The 21214-nt window shown below is 41.6% G+C and overlaps 1 protein-coding gene across 3 annotated transcripts in view; it reads right to left on the reverse strand.

Moving 5' to 3' along the window:
• Positions 1–21214, reverse strand: part of ptpn6 (protein tyrosine phosphatase non-receptor type 6) — a 55805-nt gene that overhangs the window by 9038 nt on the left and 25553 nt on the right. For all 3 annotated transcript variants that reach the window (XM_063199129.1, XM_063199128.1, XM_063199130.1), the window contains 8 exons: positions 19640–19823; positions 13525–13641; positions 13091–13225; positions 11938–12034; positions 10805–10884; positions 9941–10087; positions 8868–8999; positions 7425–7579 (listed from right to left, as the gene is read on the reverse strand). In XM_063199129.1, coding sequence (XP_063055199.1) covers positions 7425–7579; positions 8868–8999; positions 9941–10087; positions 10805–10884; positions 11938–12034; positions 13091–13225; positions 13525–13641; positions 19640–19823 — 1047 coding nt within the window. The remainder of the gene's footprint in view (positions 1–7424; positions 7580–8867; positions 9000–9940; positions 10088–10804; positions 10885–11937; positions 12035–13090; positions 13226–13524; positions 13642–19639; positions 19824–21214) is intronic.

Here is a 21214-nt window from a genome sequence, read left to right on the forward strand (position 1 = left end):
ATTTAGCTTAGGGGGGCCATCGGTCCATCCCATATCACATTTTTTTTTAACATAAAATCTCTATTTTTGTTAGGCTATTTTTTTTTTTAATCTATTTTTTATTTTTATTTATTTATTTATTTTTATTTACAAACATAAAAAACAGGCAAACATTACAACCCTTTCTGGGCAGATTTCAATGAATAGGCTATTTGCAATTTTGCAAAGGCCTACATTAAATAAACTAAAATGTGAAATTCTCTTTTCACTTTAATATGAGAGCAGTGATGTCCCCCCCTCACTGAAGTGTTATTTCATGTGTGAGCATGATGCTGTCACCTATTTGAAGTGACGTTGATGTTGGATTTCATGGAATAGGCTACTTTTAAATGCCGCTTTGGGAAGAAAACAGAGTAGGCGACAGGTGAACTGTATTTCTGTCAAAACAGTGGTTTGCAGGCGTTTGCGTTTTCACGTGGATATTGTCTTCGTGGACCGTAACAGACAAACCGTAAGTTCCATAAACTAATCAATGAGACATTGGCTACGTGTACATGATGTTTTTAAGTCCGATTTAATAAATGCGATTTAAATAGATCGGATTAAGAGTTATTTTGCGATGTGTATACATGGCACTTTCACTTAAATGCGATTAAACGTCTGGGGAAAATAAAGCATTGCGATTGGACTGAGGACGCACGTGCTGAGCGAGCCAAATAAGGCACGGGGGCGTGGTTCAATGCCACCGAGATGCAGGTCATCTTCCCCACGAAAATCGTTGCCTCAGGCGGACTGAAATCACAACATTTCCCCCTTTCTCCCTAGATCATACAATGCTACATTAGCTACCCTGTTAGCATAGAAAAACGAGTGGTCAAATGGTAATGTGGAGTAACTTTGTTGTGCTTCATTACTTCGTGGGGCACTTTTACATCAATATATGGAAGCCACAACATTTATAGTCGCTTAGGGACTTTAAATTAAGCAAAACTTTCATGTGAAAATCAACAGGAAGTGCCGCCATGTTTTTCTCACTGGCAAAGAGCACGGTTGGTTTGCACGCATGAGCTCCAGGCCAAAACTGAGCGACTGCCACCTTGTGGACACAAGAGGGAATCACAGGCAGGGACGTGCACAGGAATTTCAAAGGGCAGTTGCTCTAACCTGAAGAAAGGGCAACACCCCCCCCCCCCCCAAAAAAAAAAAACCCATCAACAATGAGCGGCCTTCAGAATTTTTAGGAAACTGCACCATGGGTATTATTATTTTGAGTAGTAGTAGGCCTAGTAGAAGTAGTATATTATTGTCATTTTTATTGTATAGTATCCTGAATATGCGTACCATATGATATAACATGCTAGTATTTAAACATGTAGGCCTAAGCTTACCTATTAATCATATCAGAGATGATCAGCCTTATGCCCACCTGCCCTAAATGTCTCCTGATCCACATTTCCTCATGTGTGGTATGTGGCTGCCCCTAAATTAAATGAAATTATGAGAAAAAGCCTTGATAGTTTTTAAACCTGTATCAGTCACAGAGATTATCAGTCTTATGCCTACCTGCCCTATGTGCAGAGGTCTGTGGCTCTGAGTCATCCTCATCTTAAATGAAATGAAATGATGAGTAAATTAATAGGCTAAATATGAGGATGCTTAATCAATTAACCCACTGTCATCTTTATAATGCTTGTAGCAGCCAAAGTAGACTTTAAGTTATAATAAATAGAAATAGTTAAAAATTGTTAAAAAGATCATTTAATTTGAATTTGAAATTTAATTAATAGGCATATTCCATGATTAAAATGATGAATATTATATAGGAAAGCTAAAACAATAAGAATTCACAGGTTTAGGTCATTTGTTGGGTCTTTTGTAGCCTATATTAAAAATGTGTACTGTCGCTTTAAGAATGGACGAACCGGCTTTCATTTCAGATCGCAAAGAACCGTGGCGTGGGAGCACCAGTTCTCATATGTTGCTCTGAAGCTCCGAGCTTCTCGCAGACTTTATAACCTTTTATTTTCATTACAGATAGGCCTATTTTAGTGCACATTTTGTAGGCCTAATCTCTTGAGAAGAACAGTAAACGTCAGTTTTCACATGGCTGGATTTATTTCAATAACATGGACATTGACAGTGGAAACAGTAGCCTTTGGGTCGGAGAATAGGCTATATCAGCGTAAGAAAACGCACTTGTAGCGGTCTCACCAAGATCAAACCTCTACAATCCTGAAAAGGATTCTCTGCCTCACCTGCACCTGTTCATTTTTTTCGCAGCCAACTCTGCAGAGATGTGCTTCCTTTAGCTAGCCTACCCCCTTAAGTTCTCTCTTGCTTGATAAAACGACATGTCATCTGCATGTTTCTTAGTTGGGTTAGCCTTCCACAAAACAACCTGAGCCATGTAAAACGTTGACTGCAAGCAAGATAGCTGGCTGTCGTATTCCCCCAATATCTGAACGTGGCACACCCCGGCTGTCAGATTATTTAGGATCAAACGTCCTAAACTCGAGATCGGCTTTAAGAGACATTAATTGTGATCATGCAGTTTAATACTGTGTAGTCTGCTGTGTTTCCAGCTCACCTCAGGCCGTCAGGGCAGTCGCTCTATTCCCACGACATCTTCGACATATTTTGCGTCTCTGCCCTGGTCGCATGCATGCTTGTTCCCCCCTCCCTCCCAAGTAGAGCTGCGCGTGCCCCCCGCATCGCGCATGCTGCCCCTCCCTTTGCCTATCTCTCGAGGTGCAGGTGAATCTGAATTTGAAAACTTAATTTAGGAAGCTTCAATCAAAAATACGAATTGCAAAGCAAATCAGTTGAAACATGAAATCTTAGCCTATTTTTCCGAGGCATATCTACAGCTGGCTGTCGGGTTTTTTGTAGCCTACCTAAACGTGGCGCTGGCTGGCTGTCAGATGTATGATAACTAAAAGTTCTAAACTCAACATTGTATTAGAGAGGTTGATTGTGAGCATATTTTGTACCCTAATATGTAGACTGTGTGTAGGGCTCTAGCCGACACCCAGGCATCTTCAAAATCTTTCGTGTCTCTTATAGGCGCTCAAGCGCCTGTCGCATGCCTTCTCCCTCCCCACCGGAGTTGTTGCGTAGCCTACCTACCTCACATCGCTCGTGCCCATTCTCGACGGGTCTGATGAATTTGTATGACTGACTTAAGTCTTTATTGTACAAAACTTCAATCAAAATTATGAATTATAAAGAAATCAAATGATATTGAAATATGAAATTATAATTGCCATATTATTTTACCTTCCCTTGGAAGGGCAATATCAGCCAATGTGGGCAAAAGGGCCGTTGCTCGGGCACCGTGGGCAACTATGGTCTGCACGTGCCTGATTACAGGAGGGAATCACAATTCAGAAACGCATCACGGGAGGGAAACACATCACGGGAGGGCGGACGGACGGACGGAGGGACGGACGGACGGACGGACACCAAAGCCTCTTATAGAGATGCGTGGGACGCATCTAAAAAGTGAGATAAAATTAGCCTAGCGAGCCAGACCCGTACAGCAAAAAGCTGTACAGGGGTCTAGGTGAGCTGGGAGAGAGTGTGGGCGGGATAAACGGTTGTCTTGGCACTCAACGTCACGCAATAGGATGGTGGAACAACCAATCCCCACACACTTCTGTGTAACGTCACAGCTGTCTTTCAAAACGTACATGCGACACGCCCCTTTGTAGGTGAAGCGGCAACTCCGAGCCGTCGTAGCAGTGAATGCGTGTGATCACCACAGCCACAAACAAGTTTCCTAATAAATCGTGTTTTCACTTACACAGTTCAAAAATGCCTCATTTTCAACCACACGGCCCTCCTTGATCAACCAGCGAAATGTTGAGCAATTTGGGGCTTGTTAAATGGTTATATTTATGATTGTTGTCAACATGGCATGTTCGGTGTTAGCTAGCTAGCTGTATACCCATAACACGGCTGGATACCTAGCTCTGTGTAATTGACGACAGGTTGGCTGGCCGCTAGCTCGGTAGACTAGGTGTCATTCCCATCTATTTAGTAAGTTACTCAAAGACTTTCAAAGCTCCCAAATGTCTCGTTTTTAATGACATGGATCTTATTAGAATTTGGGGCAGGCATATAATACAAGGCTGGATACCTAGCTCTGTGTTATTGACGACAGGTTAGCTAGCCACTAGCTTGGTAGACTAGGTGTCATTCCCATCTATTTAATAAGCTACTCAAAGACTTTCAAAGCTCCCAAATGTCTCGTTTTTAATGGCATGTGTCTTATTAGAAATTGGGGCAGCAATTTCATTCTACACCTACAGTAGTGGTCTGATAATAGCGTGTGACTATCTGGTTCTGTAAAATGCTCAAATTAGCTTACCGAGCTAGTTTAAAACATTGAATGACCAAATGGTAATGTGTTGTGATCTATTTGTGTCCGATAAGTTCATGGTGTATTATTACATCAATCCATGTCAGCCACGAAATGTATTATCATCCAGGCTTTTTAAATTAATTAAACACTTTCGTGCTGTACGTAGCATGGAGGCCGCCATGTTTCTTCTTAGAAAGTTTCCTGTTTACTAGGTAGCCCGGCCCCCTCGCGATTTGATTGGCCCTGTCATCGGATAACTTTCAGCCTCGCTAAACGACCGGGGTCCGCTAGACTGCCCCCGGGAGCAAATTCAATTTGGATTTCTAGGCTAAGATAAAATACTACATTTAAATGAATTCTATTTAAATTCTTTGATCCAAATGTGATTTAAATGCTCCCACTATACACCCCTCCTCACACACACTTTCCACATGCCCATTTCACCTGGGTCTCTTGTGAATTGATGAAGTGGCGATTAATTGCGATTAATGTTTTTTAATCGATTAATGCATTGATCGATTAAAGTCGATTAATCAATTAATCATTTGCATCCCTAGTCTATATCTATGTCTATATCTAGCACTGATGGCTGTGCACTGAAGTGAATCAATGAACATTAATGTACGTTGTGTTTACCACAAGTGACCTTAGTTTTGACCTCTTCTATTCTGATAACCGCAGTTGTTTGCCTCTATTTGTCTCTTTCGTGACTGATAAGTCTGTGTAATCTTCGGATGGGAGGAGACTCTGTAAGCTGTGAGCTTAGTGCTCTGAGGGCTGTGACTTGAGGGACAATGGCCTTCACTGTGAACCTCTTTTGGGCCTAAAGCAATGCACACACGTCCAACGAAAGTCTTTCTGGGTGCTCAACCAAAAAGGGACGTAAAAAAAGGAATGAATTCTGCAACACACATGAGCTCCAGTCATAGTGATCAAACAGTGGTACAGTGATGTGTGGGGCGAGACTAGGGTAGGGCTACATCCCTACATTATGTCAAGATCATTGTAACATTGTTTTTCTGCAATCAAGTTTCTTTGTTTCTGTCTTGCCTTTTTACACTGCTGTGAGGATACCTAGACTGAATAGCACTCTTTCAAATGAAAGTTCAATGTGAGGCGGGCTGGCTTGATTGAATAGGTCTCTCCCTTATGAAAGTCTAAGTGTGTCCTTGGAGAGAGGACCTTGTCATAGTGTGATGATGGCTTGCACGGAGCTACATGCTGAATATGATGAATATGGGACAGACCTCGACAGCGTTAAGGCCAAACAGACGGTACTGCCCGCTGCATGTAGGTATATGTATGAAATGAATGTCACTACTTCTACGTCGACCTTATTAGCAGAGCTTGTGCACATACGTGTGTGTGTGTGGGTGGGGTGCAGAGAGAAATAATGTGTTTATGTGTGTTTAAATTTCTATGTGTACTTGTGCGCTTTAAAGTAAACTATGTGTGAGTCTGAGAATCTCAGCCTTAATTATGGCTGCCGTTCTTTGATGATCATAAAGCATTGGAGGGAGTCATGAACGGATGCAGCAATGAGCAATTCGACAAGCCAGTGAATGATGAGCATATTGATTCCACCAAAGTCATCAGTTTCCACGGAGGGAAAGGGTGAGAGACTGTACTGATGAGAGAACAGAATAACGCAAAAGTGCATGCCCTGTTCCACTGTATAGACATAATGCTTCTGAACCGCTAACTCTCAGAGCGTGCTATCAGTGGGCTGTAGATCCTTTTCCCTCTTGCCTTCTTACCCAGCACTAAGGTGAGAGTGACCCAAATGACATGTGCAACATCACAGATTGTAGGCGACGAAATCTTCAATGTTTTCCAGCCCGTCGTCATACCATGCTTCCTGTCCAAATTAGAACTGCTCCGACAGTATCACGTTTTAGAAACGATATTAAAAACAGCATTATATTCATCTGCCTTTGGAGATTTTTTTTACTGTCTATAATACTTTCTACAAAATATTGATTCTTCTCTCTTCTCTTTCTTTTAATGACATTAAGTGACGGTTATGTATGATAACTATATAAATGCTATCGCTATGTGTCAGCAAGCAGCAAATTTCACAACCGTACCCAGCCATCAGCATACACACATCAGTGTGTAAGAATAGAATGATCAAAATGTTTGGTTATAAACAAACACTGTGTATTGGTAGCATTCGCTACCCACAGTGGGGCAGCATGTTTGGTTAAGGCCAGTAAATACTACTGCATTAGATGAGTGTAGTAAAGCAACAACACTACTGTACTGAGTAAATAGCTCAATTACATGTGGCAACAGTGGATGACCACGCTTTCTTTGGGGCCTGTAGTCTGGCATTAGATGAGCATAGTAAATGAACAACACTTTTGTGCGGTACATGCATAGCCTGGTCCTGACCATCCCATAATACTACCATTTAATTTCGTATTCATGGTCTGGAGGTTGTTCGATCTGACGCGATTGCAGGAAGCGGTAAGGAAAGTTTCAGAAAAATCAGGATAAGTTGCTTAACAAACATGTCTGACGTCTATATTTGGCGATGTAGGACCGTTTAACAGACATGTCTGACAGAATATCCTACCGTAGAAGAAAATTACAATGTAGGACCGTTTGTCAGAACACCGGCCAAATCCTACTGCTCAACATCGCTCCACAGAAAACGGAAGTACTTAGGATGGTGTGCGAGGGTAGTACATGCGGTGGATTATTTTTACCTGGACTACTAGTAGTACGTATATGCACCGGCCTGTGTTTGGGGGCAGTACTCTTGTAGTGAATGAATAACACACTGTGTGCACCTGCAGGGGATGATCATGTTTGTTTGGGCTAATCCTGTACATTCTGTCCAAAATTAGGTGGACATTCGCCTTTATTCCACAAGCTAAAAAAGAACTACAGTAAATGAGGCAATGTAGTAGCAGCTAGTCCAGATTGTAATGTCATTCCTGTTTCATGTTGCTTGTGTGATATCATATGTGTCTCATGTTTGGTATGAATGTGATTGCGAGGGCAGTAAAATAAACTAACTAACTAACTAACTAACTGACTAACAAAGTAACTAAGTAACTAAGTGTATCTCCTGTACCTGCAGTGGATGATCATGGGTCCAGCGGAGGGGAACTCCATCTGTTTGGAGTTGACCTGCGTGAGGAAGCTGAGCACGCCGCCCGGCTCCTGGGGCACGCCGTGATCGGGCCAGCTCAGATACTGGTACTGCCAGATACGCCGCGCAGGCTCCGACTATACAGAGAGGATGCAGACATGGGGTAGCACCAGTACCATGAGAAATCAATCGATGAAAAGTTAATGATAAATCAATTAAATAATAAAATCAATAAATACATACCAACTGTATACAGTACATTGAGAACATACATAGTTTTTTTATTGTTCCTAATAAGAATGGCAGAGAAATTCATGTGTGTTGTGTTTATTATCTGTTCTGTGTGGGTTTACTTTCACAAAAACCCAAGAACTGAAGGTTACTGGACTGTCACAGCCCAGACTCCAGGGAAGAATACCGGTACATTATTATCAGTAACCATTTGTTTCAATATTGATTTTGTGCTGGTGAGACCTGATGTTAGGCAGCAGTTCATCACAAGGTCTTAAAGTGAACGCATCCATTTGGACTAATATTTTAAAAAGCACTATGGCAGGTTGTCGTAGGGTCTGCAACTGAGAAGAAATGAAGAAATTGGCTGGGTAAGAAACAGCTGGGGGAAAGATAGCTCCGACATGCCCACACGTTCACACTAATATATGAAATATGTGGCCACAACTGGCCATAATCCAGAATATGTACTACCATATATCACAATGGTAATTTGAGGCATACAAGAAAGAATGTGCGCCATAGATAGATAGATAGATAGATAGATAGATAGATAGATAGATAGATAGATAGATAGATAGATAGAATAAGGCATGCCTATACAGGATGATGAGAGAAGAGAAGAGAAGAGAAGAGAAGAGAAGAGAAGAGAAGAGAAGAGAAGAGAAGAGAAGAGAAGAGAAGAGAAGAGAAGAGACGAACGAGAAGAAAAGAAAAGAAAAGAAAAGAAAGAAAAGAAAAGAAAAGAGAAGAGAAGAGAAGAAAAGAGAAGAGAATACAGTAGAATTGAATAGCAATTCTAACATATCCTTCTCTCTTTGACACATAATATCCTCCTCTGTGTGGTTACTGGATTAATGCAAAGGAGTGCTGCTCTATGCTAGCCAGAGAGCTTCTGTTATGTTGGAGCGACTACAGGGGTGTATGGGAGCATTCCTACATTGCTGAGAGGCTTACAGGCTAAAATCCCCCCAAAGAGCTCCTGCTGGCACCATGGATCTTATTAGCGAGGGCCATTCAACTCTCTCTCTCTCTCTCTCTCTCTCTCTCTCTCTCTCTCTCTCTCTCTCTCTCTCTCTCTCTCTCTCTCTCTCTTCTATTGTTATGTAACTTTTTAGTCTACACAGGTAGCATGAATTGTGTGTGTGTGTGTGTGTGTGTGTGTGTGTACACATGTACGTCTTCCAAGTGTACCTGGTCCATAGGCGCTAACTCCACAACGCGGATCTTGTAATCTGTGGCGTCTCTCTCCGACACGCCGGTCAGCAAGAATGCCCCCCATGGTTTGGTCTCTCCATTTTCTGGCCAGTAGGGCACACACTTATTCTGTTAGGGAAAAGACACAGAAACAGCACAACACAATGTTACATTATTACATTACATTACATTGCATTTGGCAGACGCTTTTTAACCAAAGACACTAACAATTGTGGGCATAATCATAGCCAACATCACTAGCAGATACAACGTTCACAGGAAGTGTACAGAACAAGTGCAGATGCAAAGTAGAATTTGTTTTTTTCTTCTTAACAATGTACTGTACACCGCATTCCACATTATTACGCAAATTACATTTTTCGCTGTTTCCCCAAATAATCAATATAAATGACAGTCATCATAATTTGCAAGTCATCAGCCATTAGAGTACAATTAAAAAGTTTTTGAATGGACATTCCAATGATAACAGTTTTTTTTTAAATAATAAAAAACTTAAAATGCTCTGTTCCAAATTATTAGGCAAAACAGTTTTATATTGTTGTAATCCAAATGTCTCAAAACAGTTGGAATTTGGTACCTTTGGTACCTTCTAAATTACATTGCAATGTTCAATACTTGGTTATAAAATCTTTGCCTTAGTAACTGGAATGCTGCGTTTAACATTGAAGTCAATGGCAGGGCATTGCAAGGGAGTTATGGAAGCCCAGATATCCTTGATGCTTTGCTCTCCGCTGTTTTTGTTTGTTTGGTCTGGTGGTGTTATATCCCATTCAATTTCAATGGGGTTTTATGTCTGGTGAGTTAGAATGTCAATACCACCAAAGCACTTAAACGTGGCATGGAAATCGTCGGGTATATTGAAGAGTGAAGTGTGGGTCACCGGATCAAACAAACGAAAACAGCTGACAGCAAAGCATCAAGGATATATATATTTTTAAAGTTCCTGCATTTTGTTCCCATACCCATGTTCTCCATGAGGATTCTCCTTTGGTCTCTGCTCTGAGAGCCGTTACTGCTGTTTGGGAACAACTCAGGTACAGTACACTCACCCGTCCCTTTTCCACCTCCCTTGTTGTCATGACGATGACCCTTGACCCCTCCTGCCAGACCATCTGCCAGAAGTCGCCGACGGTGGTGAGCAGGCACCCCTGGCAGGCGATGTACATCTTCTGGTCTCCGGGCTCTCGCAACTTGTTCTGCAATGACATTGAATCAGGTCAGGCCAAGTCATGGCCAAGTGTGAAGCCCGGGCTGTACTGGATGCACTAAGTCAAAGACTCATCTGTGGTAACAATTAGCCTACGCTGTAATCAACCAGAACTGGCGACAAGTGAAACGGCAGCCCATTCTTTTCAATGTACTTTTGACGCATCCTGACTTAATGAAACGGCCATTAGGCTGGGACTGCACTGGCTGCGTTATGTACTGGTAAAGTGATACTGTCCCATTTTTGGAAATAAGCTTATTTTACACCTCCCCTTGAGTTAAATAATAGGGTTTTACCGTTCTCCTATACTTTCAACCGTTCTCTGGGTATGGCAGTGCAAATTTTACCTCAATGCTATCAGTTAACATTGAGTCCTATGAGACCAGCTGGCGGCTAACTGGTCTCATAGGACTCAATGTTAACTGATAGCTTGAATCGTTCTGAAAAAATACATGTGTTTGAAGTGAGTGTGAGGAGTAGCTTGAGCAAGTGTGGAATACAAATGGCATAACACTTAAATGTATCAAACTACTTTCACAAGATTGAATAGTCCTTCGACTGAGTATAATCTGAGGTCAAAAGTCAACTGCAGCACCTGACCTCTGTGTGACTGTACTGTGTGTGTACTGTATTTGTACCGCATTTCATGGATGTGGCTTTGTGTGCGCACATACTAATCCATGTCGAAGTAGGCCTATTTACTCACCATTACGTAATTGCCATTGATGTAATCTGAGCCCACCACGTTGGGGTCACCGGTTTGGAGAATCACTCTGGTCTCATCAACTGGATGGATATGTGTTTTGAGAGAAAAAGGGAACACAGGGTTCTTGATAGTAATTTCATACAATCATGTATACATTCTTTTTTGTCACAATATGCATAGTACAATGTTGGTGTGCTGCCAGGAAGTAGACAATCATTCAATCAATCAATCAATCAATCAATCAATCAATACATCAATAAAAAAGAATTATACAGTACAATAAGTAAATTAGGTAGTAGATCATACTCTATATCAGTTAAATCATGAGTGTGAGAGTCTTCTGAGAGAGTAGGGGGATGCTAAGTACAGCGCACACACTGGATTTCTGCAGTATTTCTGAGCACTTTCGACAATTTCGGCTGCCCCGCACACTGCACCGGTGGCACACTTCATGGAGCAGACATAGCATGGTAGCATGTGGATTCAACAATGGACTTTAATGAGTGGCTGCGACAAAAGCAGACTTAAATCATACAGTTTTTCTCAATTGGTTTTGTACATTTCTCACAACATAATAATCATTCTCAAAACTTCTTGTTCAATTGTGACTTCCTGCTGTTACCTGTGCACATAGTAAAATACGTTTCTCGTACTTTTCAGCATTTAGCAAATGCTTTCATCACCATGCAAATGGTTGTGTACAATTCTCAGTGTTTTTGTACATTATCAATTGATTTTGTCGTGTTCTGCAAAATGCTTTGTTATGATAATCCATGAAAGATCTCACTCCCCAAAACATCTACACAGTGACATAACATTTTGATGGCTCTGACACGTTCACAGACTCAAAAACCTGGTTTTGAGAGATTGGCCAAGGGTTTTGAGCAAGAGATTGGGTTTTGCAGGTCATCCATGGTGTTTTGCCACTTGTTAAATCTTTTTTGGAAATGAACGTGATATTTTGCAAAATGCGAGTAAGATTCGAGAAATGTACAAAACCAATTGAGAAAAACTGTAATCATCAGGCGGCCCCGGCTAACATCGTCGCTGGTGTGTGTGGTTTTATTGAGAATAGTATCCTAGAATCTCCGTAGCAGCTGGAGTGAGAAGGGCTTCTATTCAGGGTGACTCACAGGGCAGGATGTTCTTGTAGCGGTTCTTGCTCTTGTTCTCCGGCCTCATGCCCTCATTACGACTCTTCTTGGCCTTCGCCTCCATCTTCTGCAGGGCCTGTGGATGACGAGGAGAGGAGAGGAGAGGAGAGGAGATGAGATGAGATGAGATGAGATGAGATGAGATGAAAGGAGAGGAGACGAGAGGAGAGGAGAGGAGAGGAGAGAAGAGGATATTATAGGGGAGAGAAGAGGAGTAGAGAGGAGATGAGATGAGGGGAAAGGGGGGAGGAGATGAGAGGAGAGAAGAGAGGAGGAAATGAGAGGAGATGAGATGAGGGGAGAGAGGAGAGGAAATCAGGGGAGGGAGGAGAGGAGATGAAATGAGGGGATAGAGAAGAGGAGAGGAGAGGCTAAGAGAGGTGAGAAAGAAGGAAGAAAAAGGGAGGATAAGAGAGCTGAAAGGATGGAGAGAAGATGAAAGGAGCTGTGGAGGAGGGGAGATGAGAGAAAAGGTGAGAGGAGAGAGCAAAACAGGACAGTGGAGAAAGTAGGGGAGAGGTGAGGAGAGAGATGAGAGGAGAGCTGAGGAGATAACAGAAAAAGGGAGGAGGGGAGATAGATGATAATAGAGGAGGATGAGAGGACAAGAGGAGGGATGACTAGAAATAGGATTGAGATTTAAGCAGAGAGTAAATTAAGAGTGGAAGTGGGAACTTTCCAAAGAGAGAAAAGTTTGTGGGATAAAGTGATAGTGTCTGGGGTGAAGATGGTGGAGAAGGAGACTGTGTGTCCGTGTGTGTGTGTGCGTGTGTGTGTGTGTGTTTGTGTGTGTGTGTGTGCAGGGGCGGGTAGGGGTGGGGGTTGTGTGATAGGGTGAGAGACAGACACACAGAGATTCTCTGAGCAAGGAAGAGAGGGAGAGAGAAGGAGAGTGAGGAAGGGAGAGTGAGATAGAGGGAGAAACTGCTATGTCATGTATTCATTCATACTGTAAGTTAGCCGTTTTATTTCCAACAGACTTGAATTGTTCAAAAGGGGCCTTTTTCCAGTAGACGCAAAGTGGCAAGAGAACAGAGAGACCTAGCAGAGTGTGGCAAGAATCTGTCAGTACACTGCACACACACGGCCATGCATGGGTGGGGAATGGGGCACTGACATGCTAAACACCTACGTCAAACTCTTCCCAGAATCCCGCTTTGATCTTCTTGTCGGCCCCTCCTTCCTGGGACTCTCCCTCTGCCGTCTGGTCCAGCAGCTTCACCCGGCTGTCGATGTCCGCCGCATTCACACGCGTGGAGTAGTATGGCTGAGAAAGAGAAGGAGAGAGAGAGAGAGAGAGAGAGAGAGAGAGAGAGGGAGAGAGGAAGAGAGTGGGGGATGTATTGCTTTTAATATGTCCACAGCATTCTGAGATTTCCTTTTGATATTTGATTGCTAACATTCATCCATGTGGAGGTGTTTAGCAGATGAACAGAGGGCCATAAAGGCCCACTCATAAGGCAGAGAAATCAATTGAAAAATAAAATACGTATGTATTTTAAAAAACAAACAAACAGAAAAACTGTAAATATGGACAAAGGTCCAAGCCACTTGACAACCACTCACCTGCCGCAGGTGCACCCAGGCTCCGGACACCTCCTCGATGCCCTTCTTCTTGAAATGCTCCACCAGATCAAGCAGGGAGTCGAATGCCTCCGCTCCACCAATCGTGTATCTGTCATTCTAAACAGAATACAATAGAACAGTTTTTTTAATCAAATATTTTTATCTTATTTTTTTTATTGTAAGCGGAGGAGAAAGAGGGCATACAGAGCAAAAAGGCCTAGGACTCAAGCGTCTCCAAAATATCGGTTGGCTACAGTAGTGCTTGTATTTACATTTCTTTCACCCCAAGTCTCGAATACAAGACTTTGCATGGCATGAAAAGGCTGGTGTCTCAGCAACATTACTTTCAGAATGAAGAGACTCTTGAGCAAACTCTTCTACTGAACTGCACGCCATGTTTCTCTGTTTCGTAAACAACATGGCCACCGTTTAGTGGGTGCAGTGTCCATCGTTCAAGCACAGCGCAAAATTGTCAGTGTGAGTGCCCTACGCACTGAAACATAGTGCACAAGTGTGTGATATGAGACACGGAAAGTATGTTGGTGCGATGAGTCCAGTGTTCTCATAGATACACGATGTATGCAGAATAGAATTTAATTGAATTGAATAGAAATTGTATAGCCACTAGATACATGTACAATGGGAATTGCAGAATACATAAGTAGGCAATGTCATTGAAATATCTCACTCAACAACATGTACACTACAGTAGGTCATCTACAGTGTAACAAGTCAACAAGACATGAAACATACAGTATGGGCGGCTTTTCGTGCATTGAAAAAAAAATTGTGTTATAATAATGACACAAATATCAGAAATACTTCGAAAGAAAGAAGTTTACCGCACACTTTCTTGACTTCATGCTCGTTTATTTAGAGCGAACAACGCATTTAGCTTTAAATAAACATGCATAAAGTCAAGAAAATGTGCGGTAAACTTCTTTCTTTTGAAGTATTGAACACTCCTGCGTTTACCAGCACCTAGCAGCTGTGCATGGAAATTTGAACTGTTGAACATCAGAAATACTATTTTAACAGTCCAGCTAATTTGCCCTCACCTGAACATTTTAAAATCCTGTTAGTGCATTGAAATTCTTGGGGATTTATCACAGATTACATATAGAATCTTAAATCCCTTGGTAATACACAGAACAAAGAGACCTAACAAACAAACACTTTAAAGTGTGCTTTTGCATCCATCCACAGTTATATAACACAAAAGCAATGTGATTTCCTACAGTGGAATTCCTTCTCCGAAACTGCTTAGCTGTGTTTTTTTGTGAATGCATTATGTACTTAACAAAAATACAGCATGCCAACATTATTAAGCATCACTATTTACGCTGTACTACGTAAAAGCCATAAGTGGAACACTTCCTGCAATAAAAACTACTTCATTAGTACGGAACAAAAGAACAATGAGAACAACTAATCCACATGTTAATACTTTAGTACTACTATTGTATATGTCAGTGCAAACAAAATTTTGTTGACATGTTTTTTTGAGGCCCTGAAGTTTGCCAAAATGTGTTGGCTGTGATTTTAGGTCTTTTAAGTTCAAACATTTTTTAAATTATTTTTATAGAAGAGTGCCTTGGTATGCTGTTGAATTCCTTTTTTTACCTCTGCCAAAGAGGTTATGTTGGTTATGTCGAATTGGTTTGTCTGTCTGTCCGTTTGTCTGTCTGTCGGTCTGTCTGTCTGTCTGCCTGTCTGCCTGTTTGTTTGGCTGTCAGTAGGATAACTCAAGAAGTTATGAACAGATTTGGATGAAACTTTGTGAAGTTGTTGGAAAATGACAAAAGGAACAAGTGATTACATTTTGGTGGTGATCCGGATCACGATCCGGGACCAGCAATTTTTTGTTTAAAAAGATTCTTCACCATTGCGGGATAGGTCAGATTTTGATATTCCAGTTTCTAACTCCACAAAAAAAAGGCAAGAATGACTTGGAAAAATGAATGGGAAAAGGGGTGTACAAAGTCACATGTTCTATCAAACAGCTTCCTTGGCGGAGGTCTGCACTCTCTGAGTGCATTTCTAGTTTTCACATGTTTTTTTTTTTAGGCTGCTTGTGTCATTACTGTGATTATGACGTAGCGCACCACAGGACTCTTGAGAGTGAACTTCAGACTTCTCACCTGATGCTGCTTACTAAAAAAGCAGCTAAAAATGCAGTCCTAATCTTTTGACCCTTAAATGCCACACCGATACAATGGGCTCCATTGAAACGCAATAGCATTACCAACTGAAGCAACCCCTGACCGCCACCCCAAACAAGGTCAAGGAAATCTGGCTCGGTGTGTGTGTGTGTGTGTGTGTGTGTGTGTGTGTGTGTGTGTGTGTGTGTGTGTGTGTGTGTGTGTGTGTGTGTGTGTGTGTGTGTGTGTGTGTGTGTGTGTGTGTGTGCAATATAAAACTATTAAAGTAAATATGGGAAAGACATGTGCCTATAAGCCAATAAAGCTTTGATAGGTCTGTCGACCATGATAGGTCTGTCCTGTCTGATGCTGCCTCTCCCACACTATCACGGGATCTAATACTCTGTCCCAAAGTGACTAAAAGGGCGACGTTGTGAAACAACAAAAAGGGGAGCCTCTTACAATGGAACCCGGTTTGGCCAAGTCTGTTATAGGAACATTAAGCTCCTCAGAAACAAGGGGCTCTACTAAGCCCCATGTGAGAACACAGCCCCTTGTTTTGGCAAAGATTATCACGATGGCCCTACATGCCCCCCTCAACTTTAAAGGGACACTGTGTGAGAATTTTAGTTGTGTATTTCCAGAATTCATGCTGCCCATTCACTAATGGTACCTTTTTCATGAATACTTTCCACCACCATCAAATTCTTAGTATTCATTATGACTGGAAAAATTGCACTTTTCATACATGAAAAGGGGGATCTTCTCCATGGTCCGCCATTTTGAATTTCTAAAAATAGCCATTTTTAGCTGCAAAAATGACTCTACTTGGACCATACTAGAAAATATTTGTTAATAAATATTACTTAGTAAACTTTCATGTAAAGATCAAATTTGACAATAGGCAGCCCAGTTTCAATGAGCAGCATAGTTGCAGTACCTTTTTTTGACCATTTCCTGCACCAGTGTACCTTTAAAGGACATTTTATAACAGTGACGCTCAACCAGCAACGCCCCCTTGGCCCCATCAGAAGCCTCCAAACGGCCTCATCATAAGACCGACAACGTCCCCCCTTAGTATTACAAAATTAAATGGACTAATGCCCCCCAATTGCAACTAAGCACCGCCCCCTCTCAGCTGTATCCTTAAAGCCCCCCGTAGAGCTCTCCAACGCCCCCTGGGGGGCTGTACCTCTCCCGTTGAAGAACACTATTTTATATTATAAAGTTATAAAACAAGGTTAACACAACAATCTCAATTAGGGTTGTCACCTCTGTGTTACAAAAAAACAACCAGGACATTTCAATATAATAATCGATCCTGTTGCTTAGCTAAGCAATATGACTTGGGCACTTGTAATGTACTTGTAAGCTTATACGCCGCCAGTGTGTCCAGGGAGACAGAGACAAACGGAAACAGAGACAGACCGAGACAGTCTATTATAGGAGTATACCGTACATGAAGAGCTTAGATACAAAACCTAAAATCTGCAATTTTTTAGATGGCATTTTCACCAAGTAATCACAATAAAAAAATCCTTTTAAATATTATTATCAAGTACAGCAAATCAAGCCCAAACAAAAATTGGATTTCATTTATAGAAATGTACAGCCTGCTTTTGTAAATACATCAAAAATGCACTCGAACTTGAAAGTTGAAGGTTTCGCATCTGAACTTTTCAAATGGTAACTGTCAGACTTCCCATCATGCACGCTGATGAAATGTCAGGCTTATGTCAGGAGATTAGAATTAGTCTCCCCTGGCAACAGCAACAAGCAAGTGTGAGAGCAGCGGATGTTCTACTACACGAACACAAACCAGCAAGAATGGGAAGCTGACCTTTAGATGTTAAATTGCATCCAAATACTTCACACACACACACACACACACACACACACACACACACACACACACACACACACACACACACACACACACACACACACACACACACATGCACACACGCATGCACGCAAGAGCACACACACACACACACAAACACACACGCACACGCACGCGCGCACACACACACACACACACACACACACACACAAATGTTGTTTTATTTATGCTTTATAAAATATCTACAAATAATGTGTTTTTACAAGATTTTACAAACCTTTTAACATTACAAAAAATGCAAATGTTTGATAAAAAACTTACCTACAGAATAAATAAATAATGAACTAATGATGAACAAACAATTCCAACACATTTAAAAAAAAATCTTCTCATCATTAGTTAATTATTTAATATGTTTTTATAATGTTTTTATGCTTCCATTATTATAAAGTGTCCAAGGCTACTCAACTCCTGACCAAGGCTACTCTACTACACCAAATTGTGGGCCCTATGCACCCAGCTCATGCTGGGTCCTTCGTTTATAAGATCAGATATGGGTGGGGGATCTGGTGACTCAGTCCCTTTTTATCTCCCTTTTTGACGCCCCTGATAATTTACAAGTACGAAACTCTGATGATGAAAGCCCACCTGGGAAACTCCCATAGTCATTGTGACACAGCACTCCACAGCACACAGTGCTCACTGCACACAACAAAACAGTGGTGTAGTCTACTTTTTTAAGGTGGGTATACTGTATATTTGGGCATATTTGAAGTGGGTGTACTCTATATATTAGTGCTATTCTAAATAATGGATCAATCAATTTTAAGTGGGTATACTGAAATCCCTGAAATTTTGAAGTGGGTATACTCCGTATACCTGCGTTCTACATAGACTACACCACTGCAACAAAATAGCATTTATACCCCACCCACACAAGGGGGCAGCCCCAAACAGCAAACCTCACTGCCATTTACATGTGGTGCACGCCAAGCCAAGCCAAGTGAAGTGGAGAGGTGCAATTACCACCATACATAGAACGAGAAGACGAGAATGCACAGAGAGAGAGAGAGAGAGAGAGAGTTGCATCAGTGCATCAGGAAGGTACCATGCTCAAGGTACCTCAGTCATGGAGGAGGAGGATGGAGGAGAGATTAATTCGCACTGGTTAATTACTCCCCCCACCAACCGGGCAGGTCGGGAGTTGGGCTCCTAGTCTGACGCCATAACTGTTTACCCATAACTGCCCTGATCACATTGTGCTAAAACACATTGAAGTTATGTAAGAGTATGACAAGCATTTCTTCACAGCTCTCTCAAACACTATCAAACCCTCTGGAACTTGGAGATGTGATACTGGATATGGCAAGTTTATTTCTCAGAAAAGATCCCTACAGTTTTGCTCTTTGTCCTGTGAACCTATTCTGAATACAGAACAATGACATGCACATACATGTGAAGAACAACTACAGAGTTGATTCCTTTACACACATCAGTGGAACGTTCAAAGGAGTTTGTGAAGGGACTGATTCTGTATTCTCCACACACACAGACACACACTGGTACTTTCCAAGATAGCCATTTTAACATGTACTGTAGCATTTGTTTAACTTTCATATAACACTCCTAAAGCTTTTAATCATGCATAGTTGTTGTTAGAAGCACAGGTAAGTTCTACCTGCATGGTAGAACATATAGTAGATGCTAATTCATGACTTCTCACTAACTTTGTACTCACAAGACTGCTCATTGCTGAGGTTCCACAATTCTAATCTTGTATAACCTTATTCTGCCAGCAGAGGGGGCACTTACAGAGAAAGTAGTAGTAGTAGTACACATACACGTAGATATGTATACCAGTACTTGTATTTATGTCTGGTAGTACATTCATATGCTCGCTCTCTTGCTCTCTCTCTCTCTCTCTCTCTCTCTCTCTCTCTCTATCTATCTCTCTCTCTCTCTCTCTCTCTCTCTCTCTCTATCTCTCTATCTCTCTCTCTCTCTCTCTCTCTCCCCCACACACACACACACACACACACACACACACACACACACACACACACACACACACACACACACACACACACACACACACACACACACACACACACACACACACACACACACAGACCTGGCATATGATCTTGATGTGCGAGACCCTCTTCCCTCCTGATTTGCTGGGCTCGTCGGTGAGTGCTGAGAGGACGAAGTCTCCCGGTTTGGAGAGGGACTCTCGCATCAGGAAGGTTCCGGGCTCGTCTCTCTCCCTCAGCAGCTTCTCTGCGTTTGGCCCTGACAGGTGGCCGTGATACCATCTACACAGACACACAGACAAATGGACAGACAAACCCCACATGAAAATATTATATATATTATATATATATATATATTATATATATATATATAAACGTATATGCCTATCCAAGCAGTGTGTGCATTATGCTTACTGCAATGTGCAATAATGTGTATTATGTCTTTGTGTATGCTTTGTATTTGTGTAAGCTGTCAGACACCTTAATTTCCCTTAATTAATAAAAGTACTCTACTCCACTCTACTCTACTCTACTCCACTCTACTCTACTCTACTCTACTCAGTTTTATAAAATTGTATAAAGCCCCACTTTCGTATGGGCCAAACAGGCCAACTGTAAATAATCACTCATACACATCTGATTTACAATGTTTGCTACATGTTGCAGTGTATGGAACAAGTATGCCTGCCTTACTTGTATATGAGCACACCAAGGAGTGGGCCACTGTTACAGTACGTGCCATATCAGAAGTCTATAGCTTATATGTATATGAACCATTTTGTGAGTTTTATAATATCACTTTTCTGAATGGGAGAGACCACATAATGTTAATGGTATAATGTATTGAGTGAAATATTAGTTTACACGTGTGTACACATTAAATACATATTACATACATATTACACATTAAATACTTATTTGTATATAATAATTATTATACTATGTATATATGTATATTTGTACACATTGTATACTATGGCAGATTTATTATTAATTCTATCTTATATAAATTGCTAAATAGCTATATAATATAATGCTGTATCTCTTTTAACTTCACAGATGCTAAACCACAATTCGATTCTGTAGCTATATACAATAGTAGTTGAAACAAGTTTATCTTATTTCATCAAACCAAAATTAAATAATTCCTCCCCCTATTTCAGCACAGGTCAAATGTGGATTCCCCACTGCATTGACTGTGGTCTCTCTGTGGGCCATTGTGGCCAAAAGGTGGACATTCACATTTCAGGTACTTAAAGTCCTCTCACAAGTGTATTGAGTGACACGGATTACGCTAATAATGTAAACTCATCAACTAGCTAATCAGCTAATTTGCAATATTTCTTAAATGCAAAAGCACTTCTGTATGTAACACATTTCTGCTCTCTGAGGCTGGTCTGCTGACTTCTGATGAAAAAAAATGTTTACATATTACTGACGTCATTGGTTTTTCCTGTTTGTTAGATAAATTCTGACTATGTCTCGTGCATGTAGGGCAGTCATGGGTGAGCGGTTAGGGCGTCAGACTTGCATCCCAGAGGTTGCTGGTTCGACTCCCGACCTGCCAGGTTGGTGGGGGGAGTAATCAACCAGTGCTCTCACCCATCCTCCTCCATGACTGAGGTACCCTGAGCATGGTACCGTCCCACCGCACTGCTCCCCATGGGGCGCCA

This window comes from Engraulis encrasicolus, chromosome 5 (assembly GCF_034702125.1).
Source record: "Engraulis encrasicolus isolate BLACKSEA-1 chromosome 5, IST_EnEncr_1.0, whole genome shotgun sequence".
NCBI classification, from domain to species: domain Eukaryota; kingdom Metazoa; phylum Chordata; class Actinopteri; order Clupeiformes; family Engraulidae; genus Engraulis; species Engraulis encrasicolus.